The following is a 23,706-nucleotide window of genomic DNA, read 5'->3' on the forward strand; positions in this document are numbered from 1 at the left end:
CCTCTTGTTTTTCTGTCTTTTATTGTTGTTGTCTGCCACGATCACTTCGGAAATGAAGTAATTGGAGGAGGAGAGGGTTGCGAATAATGAATGTTTTCTTAGATTCGATTGAAGATGGTCACTTCTGGTTTGATGATTCTTGAGGATATCAATAGGTTAAAGGAGGGATATTTGAAGATGTTTTGGATTGGAATAAACGTTTGTTAGAGGCGCTCGCGGGCGCTCGAAAGGATCTAAGGTCGACGATACCGCCTGAAGATGATCGTATTTCCGAGGGTAAGAGCCGATGGCCTTCAAGGACGCGGACCTTGAAGGTGTAGGTACCGTTCACGGACTGGCTGAAGCCCGCCACTCGTTGGGCCTTATATTGCTACCACCACTACAATCCTTTCTGGTCCCCTCTTTCTCTAGCTTCGCACACGTTTTCTGCTTGCCTGTCGACTCTTATCCAGGTACGTACAAACAACTCGACCGATCCTCCTCCCTTTTGGAAGGCCAAGAGTTACTATAACTATTCATTCGCAAAAGTTTCCTTTTTCATTGTAATTCCATCCACAGTGGGGTTTATATAATTGAGTTCTACTTAAAAAAATTGCATGACCAACGATTGAATTATCAATTCGTTGTTTGACTCGCCTGTTAACTCTTGAACTTCAAGGTTCGAGGTTTCGAGTCACCTGACGCGTGTTCGTTCATCGATCACGTTGAATATCCTGGCCGCGAAACGAGTAAGAAAGAGTCCATGTGACTGAGGAAGAGAACGAGAGAAGGAGAGGGAGAAAGAAAGAGAGAGAGAGAGAGAGAGAGAAACAACGTTTATATAAATTATGTAATTTTGATATGGCATGTTTGTTAATCGAATCACATCTCAATGTGATGGGGACTTAAGGACGATTTCGAAGATGGGCTTCTTCTTTTTTTCAAATGTCAAAGTGATAAGAGGAAGAAGTACTTCCATCTGCCAGTTTTGGACGACGTAAACGACTTTAGTGTACGCAAAACGCGATTATTGCACCATCTCGTGTGTCCCGCTGAGGTCGGTGAGAAAAGAGAGAAAAAAGGGAGAGAGAAAGAAAGAGAGAGAGAGAGAGAGAGATAAAGAGAGAAGAAGAGAAGTGAATGCCAGTCTCTTGCGAATCTTCCAACTCCTTTGCCAGAACAACGTCTACTCAGCATGGGTGTAACCTTATTCGAATACTATGTGTCGGAGTCTATCATACAGATTTATTAAAGGATTGTGTGTCTCTTATTATCGTAAAGAAGATTTCCAGCTATGATTCTTTGATTATTGTAGATCAGTTCGAAAATTTTTAATGGATTTACAATAATGAGTGTTTCTTAATTTATTTAAAAAAATACGCTTGATTATTCAACTCGAATCCATTGAGAAATTTGCCCGATGGAATTTACCCTTTGCTAGCTATCGGCAACAACTCGTGACTATCTCTGACATATTAGTCGTGTATTTCAAATACATAGTTCAAATACATATTCCTCTATTAAATCGTAGCGAAGTTGAATACACGGGGAAACATTTTATTTTCTCCATCGATGACCCACAATTGTTATACCATACCGGGTCGCTCTTTTATCAAGATCAAAGATTTATTTGTCGTTGGTAACGAGGAATAAATTTCGATCGCAGCGGGAGTTGGTTGATTTCCTTTTAATAAATCTTGCAATCGAAATATCATTTCAAGATGGTTGGGCCATCGCTTTTTTTCCTTTTTCTTTTGTAGAAATTGATAAGATATTTGATAAAGAAATTATTTGCAAAATACGAATTCTTGCTTTAACCATGATTCTTCTTTTTATTTTTAATTTGATTAAAGAAGAAAAGGAACGAACCAACGAACGGTTTTCTCTTTTTTTTTTTTTTTTTTTTTGAAGAAGAAGAAGAAGAATAAATAGATATTTGTAGAGTAGGAAGTGAGGAAAGAGGTATCGTTTCGAAGAAATCGTGCGGCCCTGCAGTGACATATGCCTCCTCGGTGAAAGGAAAAGAAGAAGAGGCAGTAGTAGCGGTAATATCAACGAAAGAGGAATGGCAATGGCGCCGTGCTCGTGCGAAGTCTCCAAGAAGAGAAGCTTTCCCTGCCCGCGGCCAAGCGCTGCCACGAGAAAATAAAATCCATCGATCGCGGCCAATAGCATACAGTAGGCTCCATCTATCGCCGATTTAACGATCACTTCGGTCGTTCACCGTTAACGATCATGATCATTTCATTAACGATCGAGCGTAGATCGAGCTATCATGAACAACGTTACTTTTATTACAAATCAATTGACGTGTGATTGCGAAAAAAAAATCGTAACGATGGATCTTTTCTCCTTTTTTTGTCTTTTTTTTCTTTTTTTTTCTTTTTTTTTTTCTTCTTTTCCTTAAATCAATAAGATCATCGGTTGAAAATAAATAAAATAGATTCGTTCTGCTCTCGGCTTTTGGATTAATTAGTACAGAACTAATTAAGTCAAATTTTCACTTTGATCTCACGCTCAATTAAATTATCCTTCTTAACTTTTTAAAATAAGTCCTTCGTTAAATCTTGTTGATTTGCACGCTTTCGTATCCCCAATCAGATCGTTACCTTCGTTGATACGAATAAACCGGGAAATTTAAAAATTATTAACGATTCCATTTTATCGCGTTAGGTCGATATGAAACGTCATTGCGCTTATAACTGCTGCCCTCTCTTAACATCTTTCGACACGTCTTCCTTTCCCCTTTTTTTTTTCAATTTAGTCTCGCGCCGATGAGGTCTCTATTTTTTTTTCTTTCCTCTCTAAACTCCCTCCTCCCTACTACCCCTCGCAAACGCATCGATTTTACGAAAGGGCTCGTAAAAGCTTAGCTGGCTTTTTATCGGATGATTACGAGAGCATAAAGCTAACCGTTTGTCGATATGCGATCGCGAATATCATTACCGTCTTATAAAAAAGAAAAGGCAAGGTTTACAAGAGGATTATAGAACACGTGTTGCACGTCATCGGGAAAGCTCTTCTTCCCGAGTATGCATCTGTTGCATCTGCAGAGACGCGAAGCAAGTTGTCCTTGATAAAGTTCGCGGTCTGAAATCGATATCTTACTTATATCATATTAATATGTTTTATAAATTCAAGGTACATCAAAAACATTGATTATCCTTCGCATATTATCTTTTTTTCTCTTTTTTTTTTTATTTTTCTTTTTCCTTTATATCCCTTTTAATCTTTCAAGATAATATCTCGTTGGAATATATATATATATATATATATATATATATATATATATATATACATACATAAATGATTGCAATTCAATCGTGAGAATGTTGTTCGATATGAAATTATTAAACTATCATAACAATGTATATACATATGTTTATTTCTCAAACGTAAATGATAACTATCAGATGAAAGTGTAAAACCAATAATGACGCAAAATACGAAGCGACGTAAAGTGCGAAGCGACGCTATGATACGATGGAACCTGAAGAAATTTCTCGAGCTTCGATAGAATCACGATAAAACAAAGTCGTTGATGATAGCGACTATTGTCTCGAGCGTTTATCGAACATCTACGTTCCATTAACGATCGTTCTATATCCTCGAATCGTACGTTGCGAATATGTCTACAATTTTTCTTTTTCCCCTTCCTAATGTCCTGAAAAACGATAAAAGCTTGTGCGTTCGTTTCTAATGCCAAACTTTTATGGATTTATGTGTACACATACATACATACATACATACATGCATATATACATATACTTTACGTAATATGATATTCAATATGTATACATGATTTTCCAAAATTGTATCCAAGGATAGCTAAAGTTCGTTTGTATATTTTTCTTCAAGGATTTACGCATCCTTCTTTGGAATTCAATTTAGTAGGCCTCCAGAGGGTTTACGACATTCCAATCACGTAATATCGCTTTCGTCGTTCTAACCACAGACTCCACATATTATTCTACATCGTTATTATTAGTACGTTTAAGTATTAATGTTCACAAGGACAGCGTAAGATAAAATTGATCATAGGCATGAATGATTCGTAGTATGACGAAGGCAACTAATCATATCTCTCTGTTTTCGATATTTCGTAATTATTAAACTTTTCGTGTTATCGTCTTAAAATGTTCACGAATACATTTTCATTCAGTTCTTTTCTCTTTTTCTTCTTCTCCTTCTCTCTCTCTCTCTCTCTTTCTTTTTTTTTAATCTGGATTCTTAAATTGACGATAATTAAGCTTGATAAAACGAAAATCTCCTAAAAAGTACGAATAATAGAATGGAGGACAATTAAGGAGTTGGTGCGATCGGACAATTACAAAGTTATTAGGAAATCCATTGGTCATTAGGTCGCTTGGAAAGAGACCGTAGGAAGATACAAAGACGTAATGGAGCTTGAAGGAGTGTGTAACGAAAATACAAACGTGCAAAGGGGTAAAGTAGAATAGTTAGCTGATCATTGCAAGGCCGAGGCCGAGCAGGGATATATTCTAGTTACTATGTCCAGCTGCTCGTCGGACTATACATGTTTACTACTACTTTCACGGAGGAGGTATGTCAAAAGTGAAATCTGCAGTAAGGCGCAGGGAGTATAAAAGAGCGGGATGCGTATATATATATATAGTCTGTTGGGATAGACTGCTTTGACAGAGCAAAAAAGGAAAATTATATAGAGCTCAAAAAAGAGAAGAAAAATTCAAAAACAAAAATTTTTATTCACAGAGAAGTAGAAAAAAAATAGAAAAAAAATAGAAAAAAAAAGAATGAAATATATTATATGTAAGAGGATAAGTAAGCATATTTAACAAACTAAAGGTTAAAATAATTATAGATATGGGTTAATGGTAAGGACCTAATTATCAGTTGAGTAACATTTAATTAACTATTCTATTAATTGAACAATTCAACGAGCCATCGGTTGTCGAGGATAGGAAGAGAGAAAATGTGTCTGGGGTAGGTATATCGATCAGAAAAAGGGGTTGAGGTGTGTATAGAACAAGAGAGTGAGAGTGAGAGAGAGAGAGAGAGAGAGGGAGAGAAAGAGTGAGAGAGGGAGAGGCAGAGAATGGGAGAGGTGAAACGAAGATCGTCCTGCACGAGCCTCCGATGGCCAAATGGGGCTCAGGGCTGTATCGCCAGGCTGCTGCACCCTTTCTCTCCTGCTTCTACTATGCGACCTTGACCTAGGGGGTTCCTCTCGCGCCGGCGTCACGCCCTCTCGGCTCCTCCCCTCTTTCTCTTCTTCTTCTTATTCGTTTTCTTCTTCCTTATCTTTCTCGTGCTTTTGAATAACCAACTTCATTACTCTTTTCGTCATTTACTTACAACTAGATTAGACGCCGTCTTCTCTCGACTGATTTTCTTTCGCCCTTCAGTATCATGCTCACCTTCTTTCCTTTCCGCTTTTGATTCTTCGCTCGCGAGTTTTAGCTAAAACGGGTGAAAACAGGTCCGACCTCGAACACGTCGCGCCGGTGCCTCGAACGCGCACACGTCGTCTACGCGTTCTCCTCCTCCTCTTTTTCATCCTCACCCTCTTCTACCACCACCATCACTACCACCAACTCGACACCGTCATCGGCACCGACCGGATTTTGTTGCAGTCGCTCTCCGAGCCGCGAGCAAGGCCGATATCTGGTCTAGTTTATCAGAATAGAACAATTAGTTTTTGCATTTGAGAATTGACATTTGGATTCCGTCCAAGAGGCATCCTCGCTGGACTGTGCCAATGTCGTCTACTACCATGCGACCGGCGGAAGCATGCAGGTGGGTCATCCTCTTGCTTCCAACTTATCCTTTTCTTTTTCATCGAAGAATAGGATAGGACTCGCTCTTTTGTTTACCTTTCTTCTCTCGAGTCAAAGTTAATCCTTATCCGTCAACCGGACTAATCCAAAAGTTTGTATATTATTTACTAGGTCTTTAATCATTCTATTATTTAAATATGATGTTGATGATGATCTTTAGTTGAACGAAACTTTAAGATATAATTTTCTGGATTTCTATGTGATATTCATTCCTCATTGCTAATGTTCTTGCTGATCTTTTAGCGATGATTGACACCGCCGATAATTGATCTTCTTGATCTGTAAACAATGGTATCACACACCGGACGTGAAGATTGCTTATTATGTTAACACAGTAATGCACTGTGCGTATCCGAGTCTCACAGTGTTTTAGATTTTCCGGGCCAAGGACAGATAATGAATGCATTGAAATGAATAATTTTTCACGGTAATTAAATATGAATAGGCTAACTTTTATGAGATTTTCATAAAACATTTATATGAGTATATATCTATTTATAGATATTAATATGTATATTCCATTGGACAATGGTTAGGGAATAATAAACTTTTTTCTTTTTATAATATGCGAAGACATAGAAGGTGAATGTATAGAGAGTGGTAAACACGTGTACGATAAGTTTCTGTAACCTAATCGTTTTTATTACGCGATAAATAGAATTTTTTTATGCAAGTTTTCTTCTCTTGTCTTTTCTCTCTTTCTTTTTTTTTTCTTTTTCTTTTTTTTTCTTTTTTTTTTTTTAAGTAACGAAGATAAAGGGCGAAGCTTGTTAATGGTATTTGTGTTTACATGGGAAAGGCACCGTGCCAGAGAACCGATTCGCGTCTTTTTCTTCCCTTCATCGACCGGCCTGTGCCAAGGCCAAGCAAGAAGGTGAGATTCTTCTGTCACGGTCACGAACACCCTGACTGTACGACCTACTGTTACGCTAATGCCGATCGTATAAATTTTCTCGTGATGAAAAATTGTCAAAATTTACATTTTCCTATTTACATATTGCTAAGCAATATGAAATCTTCGTTAAATGCCGTAATAACAAGGGAATAACAAAAAAATTTCGATTTCGATTTCTTACGATTATTTCATTCGAAATCGCTACGTGAATATTTTTAACTTAAATACCTACGCGATATCGATTTCATGTATATCGCTTACTTCATCCGTCTTGCCTCCTCTTTTATTTTCTTTTTTCTTTTTTTTTTGTATAAGATCAGAATTGACCTTTCTGCGCTTGTTACATTAGAAGCAGTGAACCGTTAAAAATTTCAGTGTTGGCTCGTCGTAGCTTGTCATCACGTCTCACCGTGAAATCGCAATTACTTTTTCCTTATATTGAATACTGTGCGTTATTATTAATATTATTATTATTATGGGCATGTATTATTATCTTCTCGTATTAAATTAATAATGCAAGCGTGACGTCTAATCATGACGCTCGTGCGTGGAAAGGTGAACAACAAGATTCGAGAGATAACTATAGAGATTATATAGAGTTTTTACAAAATCCATTTTTTTTTGTTTTTCTTTAATAAAATATTCACAAGATTCTGCTTATTGGCATGGATAATATATCATTTGTTCGTTCGATAGGTCATCTTTGATCGAGTCCGTAAAAAAAGGAAAAGAAAAAAAAGGGAAAAAAAAAAGAAAAAAAGAATAACAAAAAAGAAGATTTTAATCATTTTTCTCTATGAATCTTTTGCCGTTTAGCAGAAGCCACTGAGAGAATACGGCCGATTGTGCCTTGGTACAGAAGACCAGAGTAACGTTGTGACGGCGGAAGTATGCACCGAGACACGCGGTGGACTTCCGCTTTTGCAAGTATGGCCAAGCGATTCGCCGAGACGCGAGGTCGATAGTCAGGAACAAGCTTTTGTATTTCCGGACGTTCAGGAAAACGTTAACGACAGTGGAATCGAGTCCATCCAGGTATCAACTTGAATAGGATATTCTTTATTAATACGACTGATTAGATTATGCGTTTTTTATATCAAAATGATTGGTATTATCGATTTTGAACATATATATATATATATATATATATATATATATATATGTTACATTTATATATATATATATATATATATATATATAAACACTATATTTCTATAGGATCAGAGAGATAATTTTTTTAACGGTACGATTAGATTTTAACGATTACATTATGACTTTGAAATATTATAAATAAATATTAGAAATAATTTTAATTAGGCATCGCCGTCGCCGTGTAAAGCTGCTTGCAACAGTCCAGCGACGACACCACAACAATCTCGTCGCGCAAGTCTTTTGCATCCGGATCACGCGAGGCTTCATCTGCATCATTTACATCACAATCACCATAATTCAGGCTCGAAAAGTCCTCCGACTCAAGATAGAACATCGATCGACGAAGATCCGCCCTCGGTACCTCCAAGTCCTTCTAGTACGACGACGAGTAGTCTCCGATCGATGCCGAGTTCAGCGATCGCATCTATGCATTCTCAAGACAGACGGCGTAGCAGCAGGTAAATCTGCATCAAGAATTACACGTGATCGGACCAATTATTCTTATCTTCTTTGCATTTCCACGTGATAAAGTCTCTTGAGAATCAACAGGTCTTGGTTAGCTTGCTACTCACTTTCTCTCTCTCTCTCTCTCTCTCTCTCTCTCTCTCTCTCTTTCTCTCTCTCTTTTCCTCTGCCTCTGCCTCCCTTTCCTTCCCTCAATCCTTTCTCTTTCTAAGATCTTGCGTGTTAATGTTTGAAAATGAAATCCAAAGAAATGATTATATGATTAAATTACCAACCCTTTACCGACGTTATTCGAAAGATCCGATAATTGCCGTGACCGAGTACGATATCCAGTAGTAGTCAAGACGACAGAAAATGCGAAAAAGTAGAGCATTTTTTCCTTCTCTCTTTTCTCTTTTTCCTTTTCTTCCTTTTCTTATTTTCATTTTTCGATAATAAAAAAGTTCAAAAAGGAGTACAAGGCGCTATTAATTAAAGCTTATCGGTAATTCAGATTATTAAGTGAAAGTCGCGCTCCAATTTCGCATTGATCTACTAGTTTGATATGAATTAAAATAATTTTAATACGAATACACACACACACACACACACACACACACATATATATATAGTATGCGATAGGGATCATGCACGAGTACGATGCCAACTTCATGCGATGTTCTACCTTGATTTTTTCTTAGGAATCTAATATCATGAGTTTCGAGATATTTCATAGCCTCAGAAATAACCCTTCGAACGATATCTTTGGACAAATTGTTCGTTTTCGATCTCTTGACGACCGTGTCAAGGAGCGACCCTGGCACAATGTAAATATACCTATGTACATATATCAATCTTGGAATATTGCACATCTAGCGCGATCGAAATTCTCATTATGACGTGTGCAATCGTTCGTCCAATTGCATTTTCGTATCACGTCCTCCTTAAAAATATTATTACTTCCTTTCTTCCTTTTGTTTTTCTTTCTCTTTGAATGAAACATCATCATAGAATACTAAAGAAGAGTATACTCGAGAATACTAAATTATAATCAATTTCTTTTAATCTTTGATCACGGCAACAAAGATCTTTCTTTCTCGAAGTATACTTGATTATAAATTATCGAGCATTCCAATGAGATACCTCCGGCCATTCATTTTACAATGAACAAGAAAAAGAGAGAGACAGAGAGAGAGAGAGAGAGAGAGAGAGAGAGAGATTGAGAGAGAAAGAGAAATAACGTAGATTAAAGTAGATTAAACTAGATCTAGTAGATTAAAACTTTCGATTTCGGAACTCAGAAATATTTCAAGCTTTAGAATTTTTTAACGAAAATATTCGACAATAATATAAAAGCGATAGCGATGATTAGCTGTTAGTCCTTAATCAAAGTTAGCGCGTCGAAGTGCTTTTGGCAAAGACCCAGTTCCTTTATTTTCTTTTTCTTCTTTTTTTTTCCTTTTTTCTTTCTTTCGTCGATCATAGGACGCCGACTAACGAAAACGTCGACATTAATTATTTTCACAGCTTTTATTAAGACAAAGATGCAAAATGTACTGTCTTCTTAAATTTCATAAGAGTCTATCGGCATGATATTTGACGTTTTCTTATTTACGCCTTTAATCATAACCGTCGTTATTGGTTCTCATCTGTTTAATGAAACGTATATATATATATATATACATTGTTTATAAATTAAAATCTTAAAAAAAAATACGTCTTTTATTTTCACAGATACAGCATGTTCGATGCTTTGGACTTGGAATATGCTCTTTTGAGAGCCGCTGCTAGGGGTTCGGTAGGGCCCTATTCTCTTTCAGAATCCTTGCACAAGTTGACGTTCACACAAAGTCTTGCTTTTCCCGCATTGGCTCGTGGTTTAGCTTCGAAACAGAGTGTACCTACTAGAAGACCTCAACAACATACAGAAAGTGGACTGAATGTCTTCGCCAAGGTTGTTACAGCTCTCGTCCTCATGTTAGTCAGCGTCTTGGTGTTCGGTGTTGTTTATAAATTCGCTAGGACGTGAGGATGGCTACTGGTACCCGATCGACATCCTGGTTCCAATCAGGACTTTAATAATCGGCTGGGTGCCAGCGAGTCTTACGACGATAATGCCTGATCAATCTTGATGTCAGGAGTTCGCCAAAAGATCTCTTTCTTTTTTCTTCCTTTTCTCTCTAACACTCTCTTTTTCTCTCTTCGTCTATTGCATCTCTTTCTTCCGATCCATTCGAAAATCTAGCCTTCCTCCTTATCAAAGATTCGATGTAAGGACGAATTATTGGCGACTTTTGACATGAATCGAGCATTAAATGTATCCATAAGGCCTTCTTAACGAAAAAAGCACAAGTGATAATCGGTATGACCGATTTCTTTTCATTTCTTTCTATTTTTTTTTTGTTTTCGTCTTCCGTGCGAAAGCGTTATTTTAATCGATTTAAATGAAATTCAAGATACGAGGAATTTCTTTCGTGAAGAAATCCATGGTATTCGTTAAGATTTTGATCAAACGGTAAACGATATGTATGATATAAAGATATAAAGAATACGATATTAAAAGATTTCAGGATTTTTGAAGAAGAAAATGATTCACCTCCTTGTCGGGAACGATGCGTACTACGTCCTCGTTTTCGATTTTATCACGATTCGGACAAGGTCCTCGTATTGGAATCTTCCCCTCTTGGGTTAGTGAATTTTTTTACATAAAAAATTAGAAGCGCTGGCTTTTGGACGATCGCGTGAGAATAATTAGGAGGAAAAAAAAAAGAAAAAGAAAAAGAAAAAGAAAAAGAAAAAGAAAATAAAAAGTATAATCAAGGGACAACTCAATCATCTTCATTGCTTTGCAGTGCCTTGTCCGTGCATGTTCGCATTGAAGATTAGGAATGTGCACGCGTACACGCAAAATATTATCAAAAAGAAATACGATCCCAAATATAAGAAAAAAAAAAAAAGAAAAGAGGAAAAAAGAAAAGAAAGAAATAAAACAAAAAAGGAATAGAATTCTTCAAGTGCTTTATAGTTTATACGATTACTTCTCGATGACAATCGCACGGAACGCGTTAATGCGTCTTCGTCATGCAAATTCTAAAACATATTACACGTCGATTTCAATAAGGTATGTGCATATGTACGTTTCTAAATGAACGTGAAATCTTTTCTTCTATGTCTCCAAGTAATGAAAGATTTATCAATTAAAAGAAAAAAAAAGAAAAAAAGAAAAAAAGAAAAGAGAAAAAAAATGAAAAATAAAAAAAGAAAGAAAGAACAAAATGATAAGCGGAATCGTTCAATGATAATCATATATAATAGAGCGTCATAAAATCGATCCGAAGTATCACGAAACAGATTATCTTTCCTATAAGAAATTACAATGAATCGGCAAAAAAAAAAAACCGAAAGTATTGAGATACCACATATGATAATTATCTACTATATGTACATATAATAATATACTTTCCATGAATGTACAGGGTGATACGAAAGTACATAGACATATTTAACAAAAAAGTATGGGAGAAGATTTTACGATAAGTTCAAAGTAATCCGATCGATCCGGTCGACATCATTATTAACAGGCATAACCTTCGAGTCATATTATCGACTAGTTTGATGTCTCGCTGAAAAATCAAAGAGAAGGAAGAAATAAAATAAAGAAGTAGAAGAGAGAAGTGTCCCCTCGAAGAATATTGTCTCATATTTATCTTTCGCTTTGATAAATCAGCATTGTTCTAATCTCGAGTAAATTTGATCGCAGATTATTAGAATGGATTTAAAAAAAAAAAAGAAAAAAAGAATTACGAAAAAGAAAGACCAAGTTTTACCAGGAGGAGATCGAATTTTCAAATACATCTCTTGTAGAATTAATATACGTTAGGTATATCTTGTACATACAAGTATAATATTATTATTATACAGCTGCTATTTATTTGGCCATTATTTTCAATCATTTTTAATCAGTATTTTAAATGAATGGTCAATATTTATAATATAATATCAGTACATAATATAAGTGATTTAATATTGAGCCGATTAATTTACGAAATGAACTCTCAATATTTTAATTAAAATATTTGTAAATAAAATAATTTGTCTCAATTTTAAATATATAGTCGGTATTTATAATAAACTTATATGCAATTCTGACATTTAATTATTTATATTGACCAATTATATTATGTACTGATATTTTATTATAAGTACTGATCAAAGTATTCATACATACTGATTATTTATTTAACAAAATACTTACCGTTAATTAATAAAAATTTTGGCCAAATAAATAGAAGTGTTATTATACAAAGATGTGTCATGATCCATATTACACGACACAATGCTTTGTACAAAGCAACGAAATTTTTAAGTAAAGAAATTTTCGTAAAATTTCTTCTCTTGGTAACAATGCTACTCTCTTTATCTTGTCGGTTTTATCGTTGTCATGTATGATAATATAATAGATATATATATATATATATATTTTTTAGAACGTCATTCTAAAGATAATTTTAATTTCTGAAGTATTATTGAGTACAATTAATTATTGTTTTCTTTAAATCTCTCTTCCTTTCTGTATCTTTAATAGGACGAACTTAAAAGTGATAACGAAATTATTTGCGTTATCGTGTCTTAAAAAATTGTTCGAACATATAAAATACTATCGCAAAGCTCTTACTAAAAGACACATTTAAAAATCGAAAATCTTATCGAACGAGGTAACTTGGAGAACATTGAAATTAAATTTCACTGTGCCAATATCCTGTCTCGTTTATAATCGATTACGTCGTTGTTGCAATGACGTTGCCTCGATACACACACATATATATATATATCATATATATATATTATTATTATTATAAATAACAATATATACGTCATAAGAAAATCTCAAGCAGGCTTTGCTTCAAAAATCGATACCCATCCCTGTATTTTAGAAGAAACGAAAGAATGTTTTTTTCTTCTTTCTTTTTCCTTGTTTATCTTCTTTTTTTTTCTTTTTTAACATAGAAAGACTAGGTCTTGAAGTTTCGTTTCTGCGACGAGTTTTATAATTAGGCATATTTCTTTTTTCTTAATTAGCCTCGATTGGATAATTTAAATTTGCGCAAAAAATATACGTGATCCAACGTAGAGGTAGGTAATAATTTTATCCATTAATGACAATCAATGTGCAGTATCCATTTTAAATGGCTATACCTTCGCAACAATGCATCATAGAGATTTCAAAGATGAATAATTTTAACTCATAGATATTTTTCTACAAATTTCATATGAATATGTTTACGATATATCGGCGATATGATTTTTATGTTAAGAATAACGAATTGTATCTTATAAAAATATTAAACGAAAATTGAACGTCAAATAGAATGGAGTTTTGGAAAAGTAAAAAATTAAAATACAATACAAAATTATAAAAAAGATGGAAAAATAAAGGAAAAGAATAAAAAAAACAAGAAGAGGAGATTAACATGCTCGTAAGTAATCGTTCTTTTTGCTATTGTTATTTTTTTGCTGTATTTGTCGTCGTCGTTGTTGTTGTTGTTGTTGTTATTGTTGTTGTTGTTGTATACCGGTAATATATTGTTTATTTCAATCAGATTCAGAGACGGGGTTGTTACACACCGTTGATCTCTATTTTCAACCTCTGTGTACATATATCTTTGTATCCGGTTATGACGTGTGTGTTTGAATGCGTACCTCATATTTTCCTTCTCATCTCGATAATACTGAGGATCTCAAATTACAAGTGTTCGATCATATCTTCGATCTTTTCTCCACATCTAAAGGTGCTAATATATCTACAGTGATTTTATTGATCGTACATGATTATACATACAATTTGTCTCGCTCTTAGATTTTCTCTTTCTTTTTTTTTTTTCTTTTTTTTACTCTTTTTCTTTTTTTTTCTCATTACATTCTTCCCTTCGAAATCGAAAGACATCTAGTATGTACTTATATTCCGACCACCATCTCAATCGTCGACCTATATCGATCGATAAATCGATTATTTACACGAAACTCCATTTATTGCTACTTTACAGAAATCCGGCATAAGTATCTTTCACACGCGATTACGTTTCCATGTAATACGTATGTGTGTACTGTGTATATGTATATGTACGTTTGTGTTGTCCTACATGTCCATTTGTTTCTTCTTTTTTTTTGTTTTTTTATTTTTTTTCCTTTTTTTGTACAGACGCATTATGCGCGATATAAGCGCATCTTGTATGTATGTACGTGTATATTTTGTATGTACCTATGTATGTATGTATGTATGTATGTATGTATGTATGTATGTATGTATGTATGTATGTATGTATGTATGTACGTCATCGACTGCTTACAAGAGAGCGATCAGTGAAAGAACGTGGAAGTATGTATGTATTTTTTCATTTTCTCATCGTGCATGACCTCAACGAGAAACGTCGAAGTCAATCAATCAATTTTCGTATGATCAATTCTTCTTAATCTTTCCTTTTTTTATTATACTTTTATGTTTTTTTTTTGTTTTTCGCTTTTTTTTGTTTTTCCTTTCCTATTATTGTTTCGATCGTTTAAACAATACAATGTATTTAGAGAATAATTTTTATCGTCAGCGTAGTAGCAGCAAAAGAGTCACGATGTTCCATTCGGAAAAATCGTGAATTCGTTCGAAGGAAGTCGATTCATATAAATCAGGAATTTAGGTTATTTTTCTACTGGAGAACTCGACCATCTCTTTTTTTTCTTTTTCTTTTTTTTCTCTCTTTTTTTTTTCTTTTTTTTTCTTTTTTTAACATTTTTCTTTCTTCAAGTATCATTCTATTTTTTCTTTTTTCTTTTTTTAATTATTCGCTTCGTTCGCGCTTAGGCCGTACTTTACCGTTCCTTTTTTTCCTGCAAACTTTCTATTACCTGCTTTTGTCCTTTAATCACCCACCTCCGCCCACTCTTTTTCTCTGCTCACTCTCCGACCCTCTTCCTCTCACCTTCTCCTATCTCTTCTCCCTTCTCTGTATCTCTGTCTCTCTCCCTCCCTTCCTCCCTTTCTCTCCCTCCCTCCGTCTCTCTGTTTCTATTTTTTCTCCTTAATGTAATACTCTGTGCGTTGCACGTACTCGTGTCATTTTGTGCTATGATAAACTCGACGATTTGGGGTGTAAAAAAATAAATTACATCGGCTAGAGGAAGCTCGAGTTTACGGTCTCTTTAAATAATGAGATTATTTTATATTGGGATTTTTACCCTTTTGTTTAAGTATTTTAAACCGTAATTATTTATGAACACGAATACGAATTACAAGTTCTAATGAAAGACTAGAATGAATTAAAAAGAGCGAGAGAGACAAGTAGAAGAGAGAAAGAGAGAAAGGGAGATAGAGAGAGAGAGAGAGAGAGAGAGAGAGAGAGAAAGAGAGAGAGAATATAGAAAAGAGAAAAAGAGAAAGGAACAGATATGCACTATCCCTGTAACTTTGTTTTTTTCGGAACAATCGATGAACGATCAACGAACGATCAATTTTTGACGACATTAGTGCCTCCAATTTCGTTACTGATAAATAATCGGATGAGTTGGCTCGACAGGAAGGTCGCTATCGAGTTCGAGGGATACTCCATCTTTAGATACCAAATAGTGCGTGAGCAGTTGACCCTTTCCTTTGACGAAGACGAGGCCACGTTGTTCGAAACCGAATCCAAACGGTTCCAAAATCATTCTAGTCTCGTCTGTAACCTAGAATTCAATTGATTGACTTTTAATCTTGATAATCGTTCTCTCTCTCTATATAAGAATATAATAGAAATGTAATATGGTTATTTTTACCTGAATACATCCAACCCTTCCTGTACTTTCCATTCGCGAAGCAACGTTTACCGTGTTACCCCAAATATCGTAATGAGGCTTTCGAGCACCAATAACACCGGCAGTTACCGGGCCATGATTGATACCCATTTTTAGGACGAAATGATTGAAGCTCTGTTCATTGATACTCGAAAGAGCCTTCTTTAATTCCAAAGCAAATTCTACGAGGATTGAAAGATGAGCCCATCTTGGACTATCTTCGGCCTTTATAGATTCTGTTATACCCGAAGCAGCCATATAGGTTGAGCCTATTGTTTTAATCTTAATGATGTCCTTGAATTTACTATGATCCAAGATCTATCAAAGAGAAGAATATACATATTGATTAAATATTCTATCGATATCGGAAATATTTTCATATACGACTCACAGCATCAAAGTCGGAGATCACTTCGTTGAGGAACCTTAAACACTCGAGTCCTTGATTATTGATACTTTCCTCGCTGTAAAAATCGGCAAAGTTTGGCATACTAGCGAATAATACACCAACTTCGGCGTAACTTTGACTGTAGAGATCATCGTGATGCCTCGCCCTTGAGAGAAAATAGGTTGCCACGTGAGGCGGTAAAATATTGTATATTAACGCGCCATTTCTTCGTTTCATATCGGCGGCTCTTTCTCTCTGAGCTTCTACCTCTAGACCACGAAGATACAGCATTCTCCTCGCTTTCTCGGTCTAACGAATGAAATTTATTCGATTTATTTCTTTTTTCTTTTTTCTTCCACACTTTTTCCCCCATTTATTTTACCCCTTTCTTCTTTCATTTTACTTTTCCACAATATTTTTTTCGTATTGATCGAAAATAAAATCAAAGAGGTTTAACGTGACAATTTCGTGTCGATTAAAATCACGGATAAAAGTTTCCTCGAATCGCTCCGTATAAAAGTCGACTCAATTTCTCACCAAAAACTAGCAATCCGCAAATTGTTATGGGACGTTTCCATGCCGCGCCGAGGATCGAACGGAGATGCAACGCTTTCGCTCGATCCTCTAGGTTAGCCACGCCAGCTGGGGAGTTTAGCCCCCCTCCCTGAGGTGTTCGCCCCGCCCGCTGGGGAGTTTGGTCCCATCTTTGAGGAGTTTAGCCACGCCCCCAATAGGTTACACCCGCCCTCAGGGGAGTTTGACACCGCCCTTGGGAGTTTAGCCCCGCCCCTTCTGGGTAATCCAGCACCTTCTGGATAACCCCGCTCCTGGTAGTTAGCCACGCCCCCGAAGGAGTTTAGCCCCGCCTCCTGTCGGTAAGTCACGACCCCGTCGAATTAACCACGCCCCCACTAGGTAAGCCCCGGAGGAGTTTGGCCCCGCCTCCGCCGGATTAGCCCCTCACCTCTGGTGGTTTGGTCCCGCCCCACCGGATTAATCTCATCCCTGGTTAAACCCGCCCCTTCCTGGTTAGTTCCGCCCCTAGGGAAATTGGCTCCGCCCCCCTCTGGATAAGCCCCGACACCTAGAAAGTTTGCCCCCCTACTAGGTTAGCCACACCCACCCTTAGGATTTGCCACTCTCCTTGGGCGGTTAGCGCCACAGCTGCGCTGTTAGCGCCTGCGAAAATAACCCATCCTCCGCACCTATTAACCCCGCCCCCACTCGATTAGCCCCGCCTCACGCAGCAGTTAACTTCTGCACACATAACCCCGGATAATCAACTTTCGATTACCCAAGAGACATGGTCGTTCGTTCGATTTCAATCGAGTGAAATAATTACTTACGTATCTAGCTACGATGACCAAAGCAGTAGCGATGGTGAGCAGTGTAGCCGACAAGGAATATTTTAAAGGAAAAGAGACTGGACCAGGTGGTGACGCTACCATATCCTCTCTTTCCAGGCTAGGTGCGATGAAAACTATATTGATACAGCATTGTAAACTGGCCAGAAGATACATCAGCGATGCCTTTCCAAGATAACAAATATAGGTTGGCATAGAGATCGCTACCAGAGCAAGCACACCAATGTAAGAATAATAGGAAGGATAAGGACAACGCGGCCAGTTCGAATTGTTTCCTTTTGGTTCAACGTCTTCGATGACCGCACAGTTACCCTGAATGAACAATATTCGCTCGAGTCCTTTCATATATATATAATATATGAGTTAAATTGTGAAAAAAAATTGTGATACCATGTCGAGAATTAAGAAATCGATGAGAGAGAAGATCATTAGCAACGCAAGGGTTCTCCTTAACCATGTCGCTCTTACTGCACTTCCAAGACACGTGGCACCTGCTAGAACGACTCCAAAGAGTGTAACCACGCCTACACCACCCCAAGTGAAAGGTCCCCATGGTTGTAATCTCCATACCGGTGATGCACACATTACTACCAAAGGTCCACCTAACAATGATAAAGGTGAGAAGGCTTCCTCGGCCCTGTGAAAGGCCCTTTCCATAACTGGATCCTTAAAACGCAACGTCAACCACGATGCGTGACCCTTCAGGTCGGCACCCCCACCTACGTTGAGATTACATGAATCGATTATTCTCATATCGAAGCATTCTCACTAAACGGTCGATAAACACTTACCTTTGCTATCAAGTTCCTTTCTCAATCTTTGCCTGAACTCCTCGGAGTCCTCTTTGTTGTTTCTCCTATCCTGACTATTATCCATTGTTCTTCGAGAAGTTTCATCGTTCAACGATGCCAGACTTTTCGTTATCGCCGGTTTGAAAGGTTTTAAGGCTCTGACTATGAAGTAGGTGATGATTCCAGCCTTCTTAAGTGCTTCCTCTCTTTTCTCCCCAAACGCCGGCTCGATTTCAAATTCGTCGTTGAGGAAACTCAGTGTCACGTTGGAAACATGAACTCTCCTTAAAATAAACCCACCCATATTTTTATTCTAATTATAACCAAATTTATTACGTTTAATCACACATATCCTCCCGCTCCCTATACCGTTTATAATTAATCCCGTTCCACTACATAATCAACGATCTCTATAAATACGCGCAAAGAACTTGATATCATTATCTTCATCTTGCATGGTGAAATTTCGCGAGAAGTTAAGAGAAGTTTTGAAAAAGTAAAGACACGTTAGTTTTTTCGTTCTCATAATTCTCGTCGCGCCCCTTGTCTGTTTATCCCCACCTAAGGGCCTCTGAATAAATTAGGTTAAGAGGAACGCAAGCTCGAACGAATAGCTCCCTTGGTACGTGCCGAGATTCAAGAACCCTAACTGCGCCGGTCACGTTTAATGATCCAAACCAGTATCGCGTACAAGGGTGATAGACATTATCTCAAAGTCTTTAACATAATTATCTTTATCGATAGAACTCGAAAGAAAAAAGAAAGAAAAAGAAATAAAAAGAAAAAGAAGAAATCTTACCCGGCTCTTCCGCTGCTCTCCATTTTATTAGCAAGTTCAACGTCTTTACTGTAAACGTCGAATTGCCATTGCCGTTGACCAAGAACGCCAGCTAAGACCGCGCCTGTATGTATGCCTACTCTCATGTCGACGGGACTGTTGGTTGTCTGTTGAACGTATTTTATTGCCTCGACCATCGAGAGACCCATGTGCACGCAAAGAATCGCATGGTCCGGCCTCTCAACGGGTGCACCACTTATGCAATAATAGCAATCGCCAAGGATTTTGATGCGCAACTGTTCATACCTGCGAACACACATATACGATGACAAATACGAGATTTAATGAAAGCCGCTATCAACATCCTGAATACATTTATCGATCGTCCAACGTGTTCTCATAATCGTCACCTCGAAGGATATCCCGAGGAGAAAAAAGAATAAGGGGAGACGAAAAAGCGGCACTAATTTGCACAGATATTGAAGAATACTCATTAAGAGTCCCCGATCGATCATTTCCGAAGAGGAAATGAGTTTCTCGTTATAGAACAAATGAGAGACAAGTCAGAACATTTCTTTTTTCCAGATAATATATGTACTTGAATGGCAATGAAGAATTTAAAGCTAATGAGATATCGATCAATCGTACTGTTCCAGTTTATTAAGCCAGTTTAGAATTTATATAGGTTGTTTAATGTAGATAAAATAATATATCATGGAAAAGTAGTAATTACCGTTCGCTGAGTTGATCGAATCGTGCAAACAGCTCGTTAAGTATTTTGACCAATTCGCTCGCACTATAGGTCGATGATATTGCTGTGAAACCAACTATATCGGCGTAAAGTATCGAAACATTCTCGTGTCTTGACATGTAAATCTTCTTGAACTGCGAGTCCGTGCACGCTCCCAAATCCTGTCGCATTTTAACGGCCACATGTTCCGGCAGGACACTTAGAAGTAGCCTCTCCTGTTCAGCACTTTGTTCCTCGATCACCAACTGTACTTCCAAGCTTTGTCTTGTCTCGAGAAAGGCTCGACGTTGCTGGAACTCCGCCAGGGAGTAGCTGGAAGCACCCAAAATAGCGACGCCGGCCGAGAGTGTCACCGTCAGGATCTATAGGATGTTTTCATGCTAAATTCTTACGATTGCAAGCTTTTCAATAACGCAGGAATTAACCGATTAGCAAAAAGGATAACCCTTCGATGCTCGCTTTGTCGATCAGTTTTCTCATCCGGAAAGATACGAACCGCAAAATGTCGCGCACCGAAGGGTTAACAAACAGGTACAACGTTAATGAGAAGGCAAGTGTTTTTCTCGATATTTTTATTTTTTTTTTTTTAGCTTCACGAGAGAGAAAGAAAGAGAAAGAGAGAGAAAAAGAGAGTATCGAAGATCGTGTCGATATATCCTTCGTAGAAAAAAGAAAAAAGAAAAAAAAAATGAGAACTTTCACGACGATAGAAACGATTTGTACAATTTAATACACGTTAGCGTAGGTTTCACGGGCTTTTAATCAACGTTCCATTCTTCCCGACGGTCCAGAATATCACGTCAATGAAGGCTACTAGTCGTTCTCATTGAAAAACGATGGTATGTCGTGCATGGAAAGGCGACGGTGCCGCATCGTTGGACGATGTCACGTATATGTCCGTCTCTGTCTCGCGCGCGAGCTTCTATCTCTCTATTTTAAACTACCATTGACCGAACTCTACTCGAGTGTCACTAACGACAGCATCACATGTGCACACGTGTGTATGCCGAAGCTTTCGCTTTCGTGTACTCCACGAACAACAAGTTTGTAACTTTATGTCGATCCTTCTATAATACTTTTACGTCCATCGGTCATAGAACTCTTTAAGGTAAACGAACGCATAAGATAAGATTACAGTGATATGTTGATCCAATTTGGTTATATCGAGTATAAGGATTAATGCTAACAACTTTCTCAAATTTTTACTCGATAATTTTCTTATCTTTCGTTAAGTCGATATATCTTATAAATGAACTTTCTTCAATGTTTTCTAAAGTTTCATTATCTAGCACGTTGATTATCGTCCTTGAAGTAATTATTAAAACTTTTCTTCTTTTTGCAAGGAATAGACGCTCTCTCTCCCTCTCTCTCTCTCTCTTTCTCTCTCTCTCTCTCTCTCTCTGCATGATAATATTTTCTTTTCTCTTCCGTCAGACTTCACGCGAAGCTCCCTACTCGCGATTGGATCGATGAACGAAGTACAACCTCGCATAAATTAGTATGAAGTAAGGGGACCGATTAGTGGCACGTAAATAGAGTCTATCTACAACGTATATACGTGATCTTCCCTAAAATTTCCATACGAGGTATGTATAAAGGTGAATATGTAATCGATCAAAAGATAAGACTAGCGTAGGTTGATAAGAAATTAGGAAGTAGTGGGAGCAACAGTTGTTTCACACACGCACGCTATCGCTGTTTACATTCTACTTCTCTCGTTTTAATTGCCCTATTACATAGGCAAGTGTATTTAATAGACAAGGAATTATTTGTAATTTTTCGTAACGATCGATATGACGAAGAGAAAATAAAAGAAAAAAAAAAGGAAACAAAAGAAAAAAAAAGAAAAACAGAAAAGAAAAAGAAAAGAAAAAATGAAGGTAAAAGGTGACATTATTAAGAACCTACCAGAACGTCGATGAACGTGATGATCGACATTCTGGAGAGTCTAAAGACGGTGACCATATAAGCCGCAGCCGTAGCAATCGCCAACAAGAAGCAGAAAGATAGTCTAAGGGGTAGAGTAGCGAATAAGAGATAGAGGAAGAGCAGGAGCCATCCTAGTCCGTCCCTGGGCGTGACCTCGCTCGATTTGAGAAACAGCTGAGCGAGCAACTGTCCCGTAGAAAGCCACCATGCCACGTGGGGAACGGCGGCCCACAAGCCGTCTCTGGCCCGTGTTCCGTGTTCCGCCCATGCCAGTAAACCCAAGTTCAGACCGAGGAAGACAGCGGTGAGTCCTCGAGCCGGTAGTTCCGGCTCAGGCGAGGCTACCGTATAAGCCCCGTAAAGGACAGCTGATAGAAGGAAGCACTGAAGGCCACCGCGTCTCTGTTGAAGGGACGAAGCACGATAGAGTCGCTCGAGCTTGACGTTATTGAAGTTGGTTCTCAACAAATTTGATGGCCTGCCGGAGTTCAGGTAAGACTCCTCATTCGAGGTCTCCAGTCTTTGGGACATGGCGCCGGGAATCGTTCACGTTATCAGACGCACCGCATCTTTCTTTCCTTTCTGTCCTTTCACCCTTTCGTTTCTCAATAAAAAGGACGTAATCGACGACTCCAGTCGTCATACGTTGCTATTGTAAGTTAAAGGTCTCCTCTCGTTGATTCTCATTGAGCTGTCTTCCTTGGGAAAGCTCGCTCGCTAGCTTACTTAGATTTAGGGTGGGCGAGGTCAAGTCCTACTCACTCTCTCACTCTCTCTTTCTCTCTCTATTTCTCTCTCTCTCTCTTTCTCTCTTTCTCTCTTTCTCTCTCGCGCGCGCGCTCTTTCTTCTGTTTCTCTTACTCGTTCACTTGACTCGACTCGAATCTTTTAATATTCCTGTCTTGGCTATTTTTTTTTATCCTTCCTTCCTTTCTTATTCTTTTTTTTTTAGTTCTTCTGATTAACTACTCACGCACCAATCGACGAAAAAATCAAGTAACACACACGCTGAATTATCATGCACCCACAGACACACACATACGGCACCGGGCCGGCCTCCTTTTCGACGTGCACCTGCACCCGCGCGCGCGGGGAACTGCCCAGGTTGCTACTACCGTTCCTGTCTTTTCCTCGACTTCTCTTCTCTTCTCTTCTCTTCTCTCTGCTAGAGGAAACTCTTTCTCTCTCTCTCTCTCTCTCTCACCCTCGCACTCACTCTCTCTCTCTTGCTCTTTCTCTTTCTCTTTCTTTATCACTCTGCGCACCCTCTCTCACTACCACCTCTTTCCAAGCATCGAGTCTAGGCGTGCGCCATGCGAACCCCTGACAGCTCCGACCCTCGCGATTCGGGTCGATATCAACCACCACAAAACCCAGCAGTCGACGCTGAGTCCTACCTGAGCCTCTTTCTGCCCTACCTATCTACTTAGAAACCTAACTCTATTCCGAGGGAAAAATTATAAAGGATAACTGGAACATTGTCTTACGCGAAAAAAAAGAAACACAATAAAAAATTATTTCTCTTAATTTCCTAACTCATATAGTCCAACAATCAATTTATTATTATTGTTTAATTCTTTAATTATGGATTAGAA

At 37.7% G+C, this 23,706-nt stretch overlaps 2 protein-coding genes across 6 annotated transcripts; one reads left to right on the plus strand and one right to left on the minus strand.

Annotated features, from left to right (window-relative positions):
* The first annotated feature begins 321 nt into the window (after positions 1–321).
* LOC118449535 (uncharacterized) lies at positions 322–20,508 on the plus strand. 5 transcript variants are annotated; one of them, XM_085656025.1, is made up of 7 exons: positions 322–452; positions 5,595–5,757; positions 6,598–6,672; positions 7,510–7,728; positions 8,011–8,303; positions 10,024–10,243; positions 20,377–20,508. In XM_085656025.1, the coding sequence occupies exons 2-7, from the start codon at positions 5,752–5,754 to the stop codon at positions 20,383–20,385; spliced, it is 822 nt and encodes a 273-aa protein (XP_085512151.1). In that variant the 5' UTR covers positions 322–452; positions 5,595–5,751; the 3' UTR covers positions 20,386–20,508. The 5 variants fall into 5 exon arrangements, with proteins under 5 accessions (XP_085512151.1, XP_035740131.1, XP_035740133.1 ...); XM_035884238.2 differs by lacking the exon at positions 20,377–20,508 and having other exon boundaries at positions 10,024–11,527; XM_035884240.2 differs by lacking the exon at positions 20,377–20,508 and having other exon boundaries at positions 7,513–7,728; positions 10,024–11,527.
* Positions 12,579–23,588, minus strand: Ac3 (adenylate cyclase 3). Its single transcript, XM_035884224.2, has 9 exons — positions 22,091–23,588; positions 20,165–20,544; positions 19,453–19,737; positions 18,654–18,937; positions 18,253–18,581; positions 17,845–18,174; positions 16,502–16,807; positions 16,093–16,428; positions 12,579–16,002 (listed from the first exon to the last, which is right to left on the minus strand). The coding sequence occupies exons 1-9, from the start codon at positions 22,640–22,642 to the stop codon at positions 15,820–15,822; spliced, it is 2,985 nt and encodes a 994-aa protein (XP_035740117.1). The 5' UTR covers positions 22,643–23,588; the 3' UTR covers positions 12,579–15,819.
* Between the last annotated feature and the right edge of the window lie 118 nt (positions 23,589–23,706).

The sequence above is a fragment of the Vespa mandarinia genome, chromosome 3, assembly GCF_050613455.1.
Source record: "Vespa mandarinia isolate Hongniang chromosome 3, ASM5061345v1, whole genome shotgun sequence".
NCBI classification, from domain to species: Eukaryota; Metazoa; Arthropoda; class Insecta; order Hymenoptera; family Vespidae; genus Vespa; species Vespa mandarinia.

Coding starts and splice junctions, on each gene's coding strand:
- LOC118449535 (XM_035884238.2), top strand. Junction 7,729..8,010: donor GTGGAATCGAGTCCATCCAG/GTATCAACTTGA, acceptor AATTTTAATTAG/GCATCGCCGTCGCCGTGTAA. Junction 8,304..10,023: donor GACAGACGGCGTAGCAGCAG/GTAAATCTGCAT, acceptor TTATTTTCACAG/ATACAGCATGTTCGATGCTT.
- Ac3 (XM_035884224.2), bottom strand. CDS start 22,642: ATGTCCCAAAGACTGGAGACCTCGAATGAGGAGTCTTACCTGAACTCC. Junction 20,545..22,090: donor TCACGTTCATCGACGTTCTG/GTAGGTTCTTAA, acceptor AACATCCTATAG/ATCCTGACGGTGACACTCTC. Junction 18,582..18,653: donor AAAGGAACTTGATAGCAAAG/GTAAGTGTTTAT, acceptor ATCTCAACGTAG/GTGGGGGTGCCGACCTGAAG.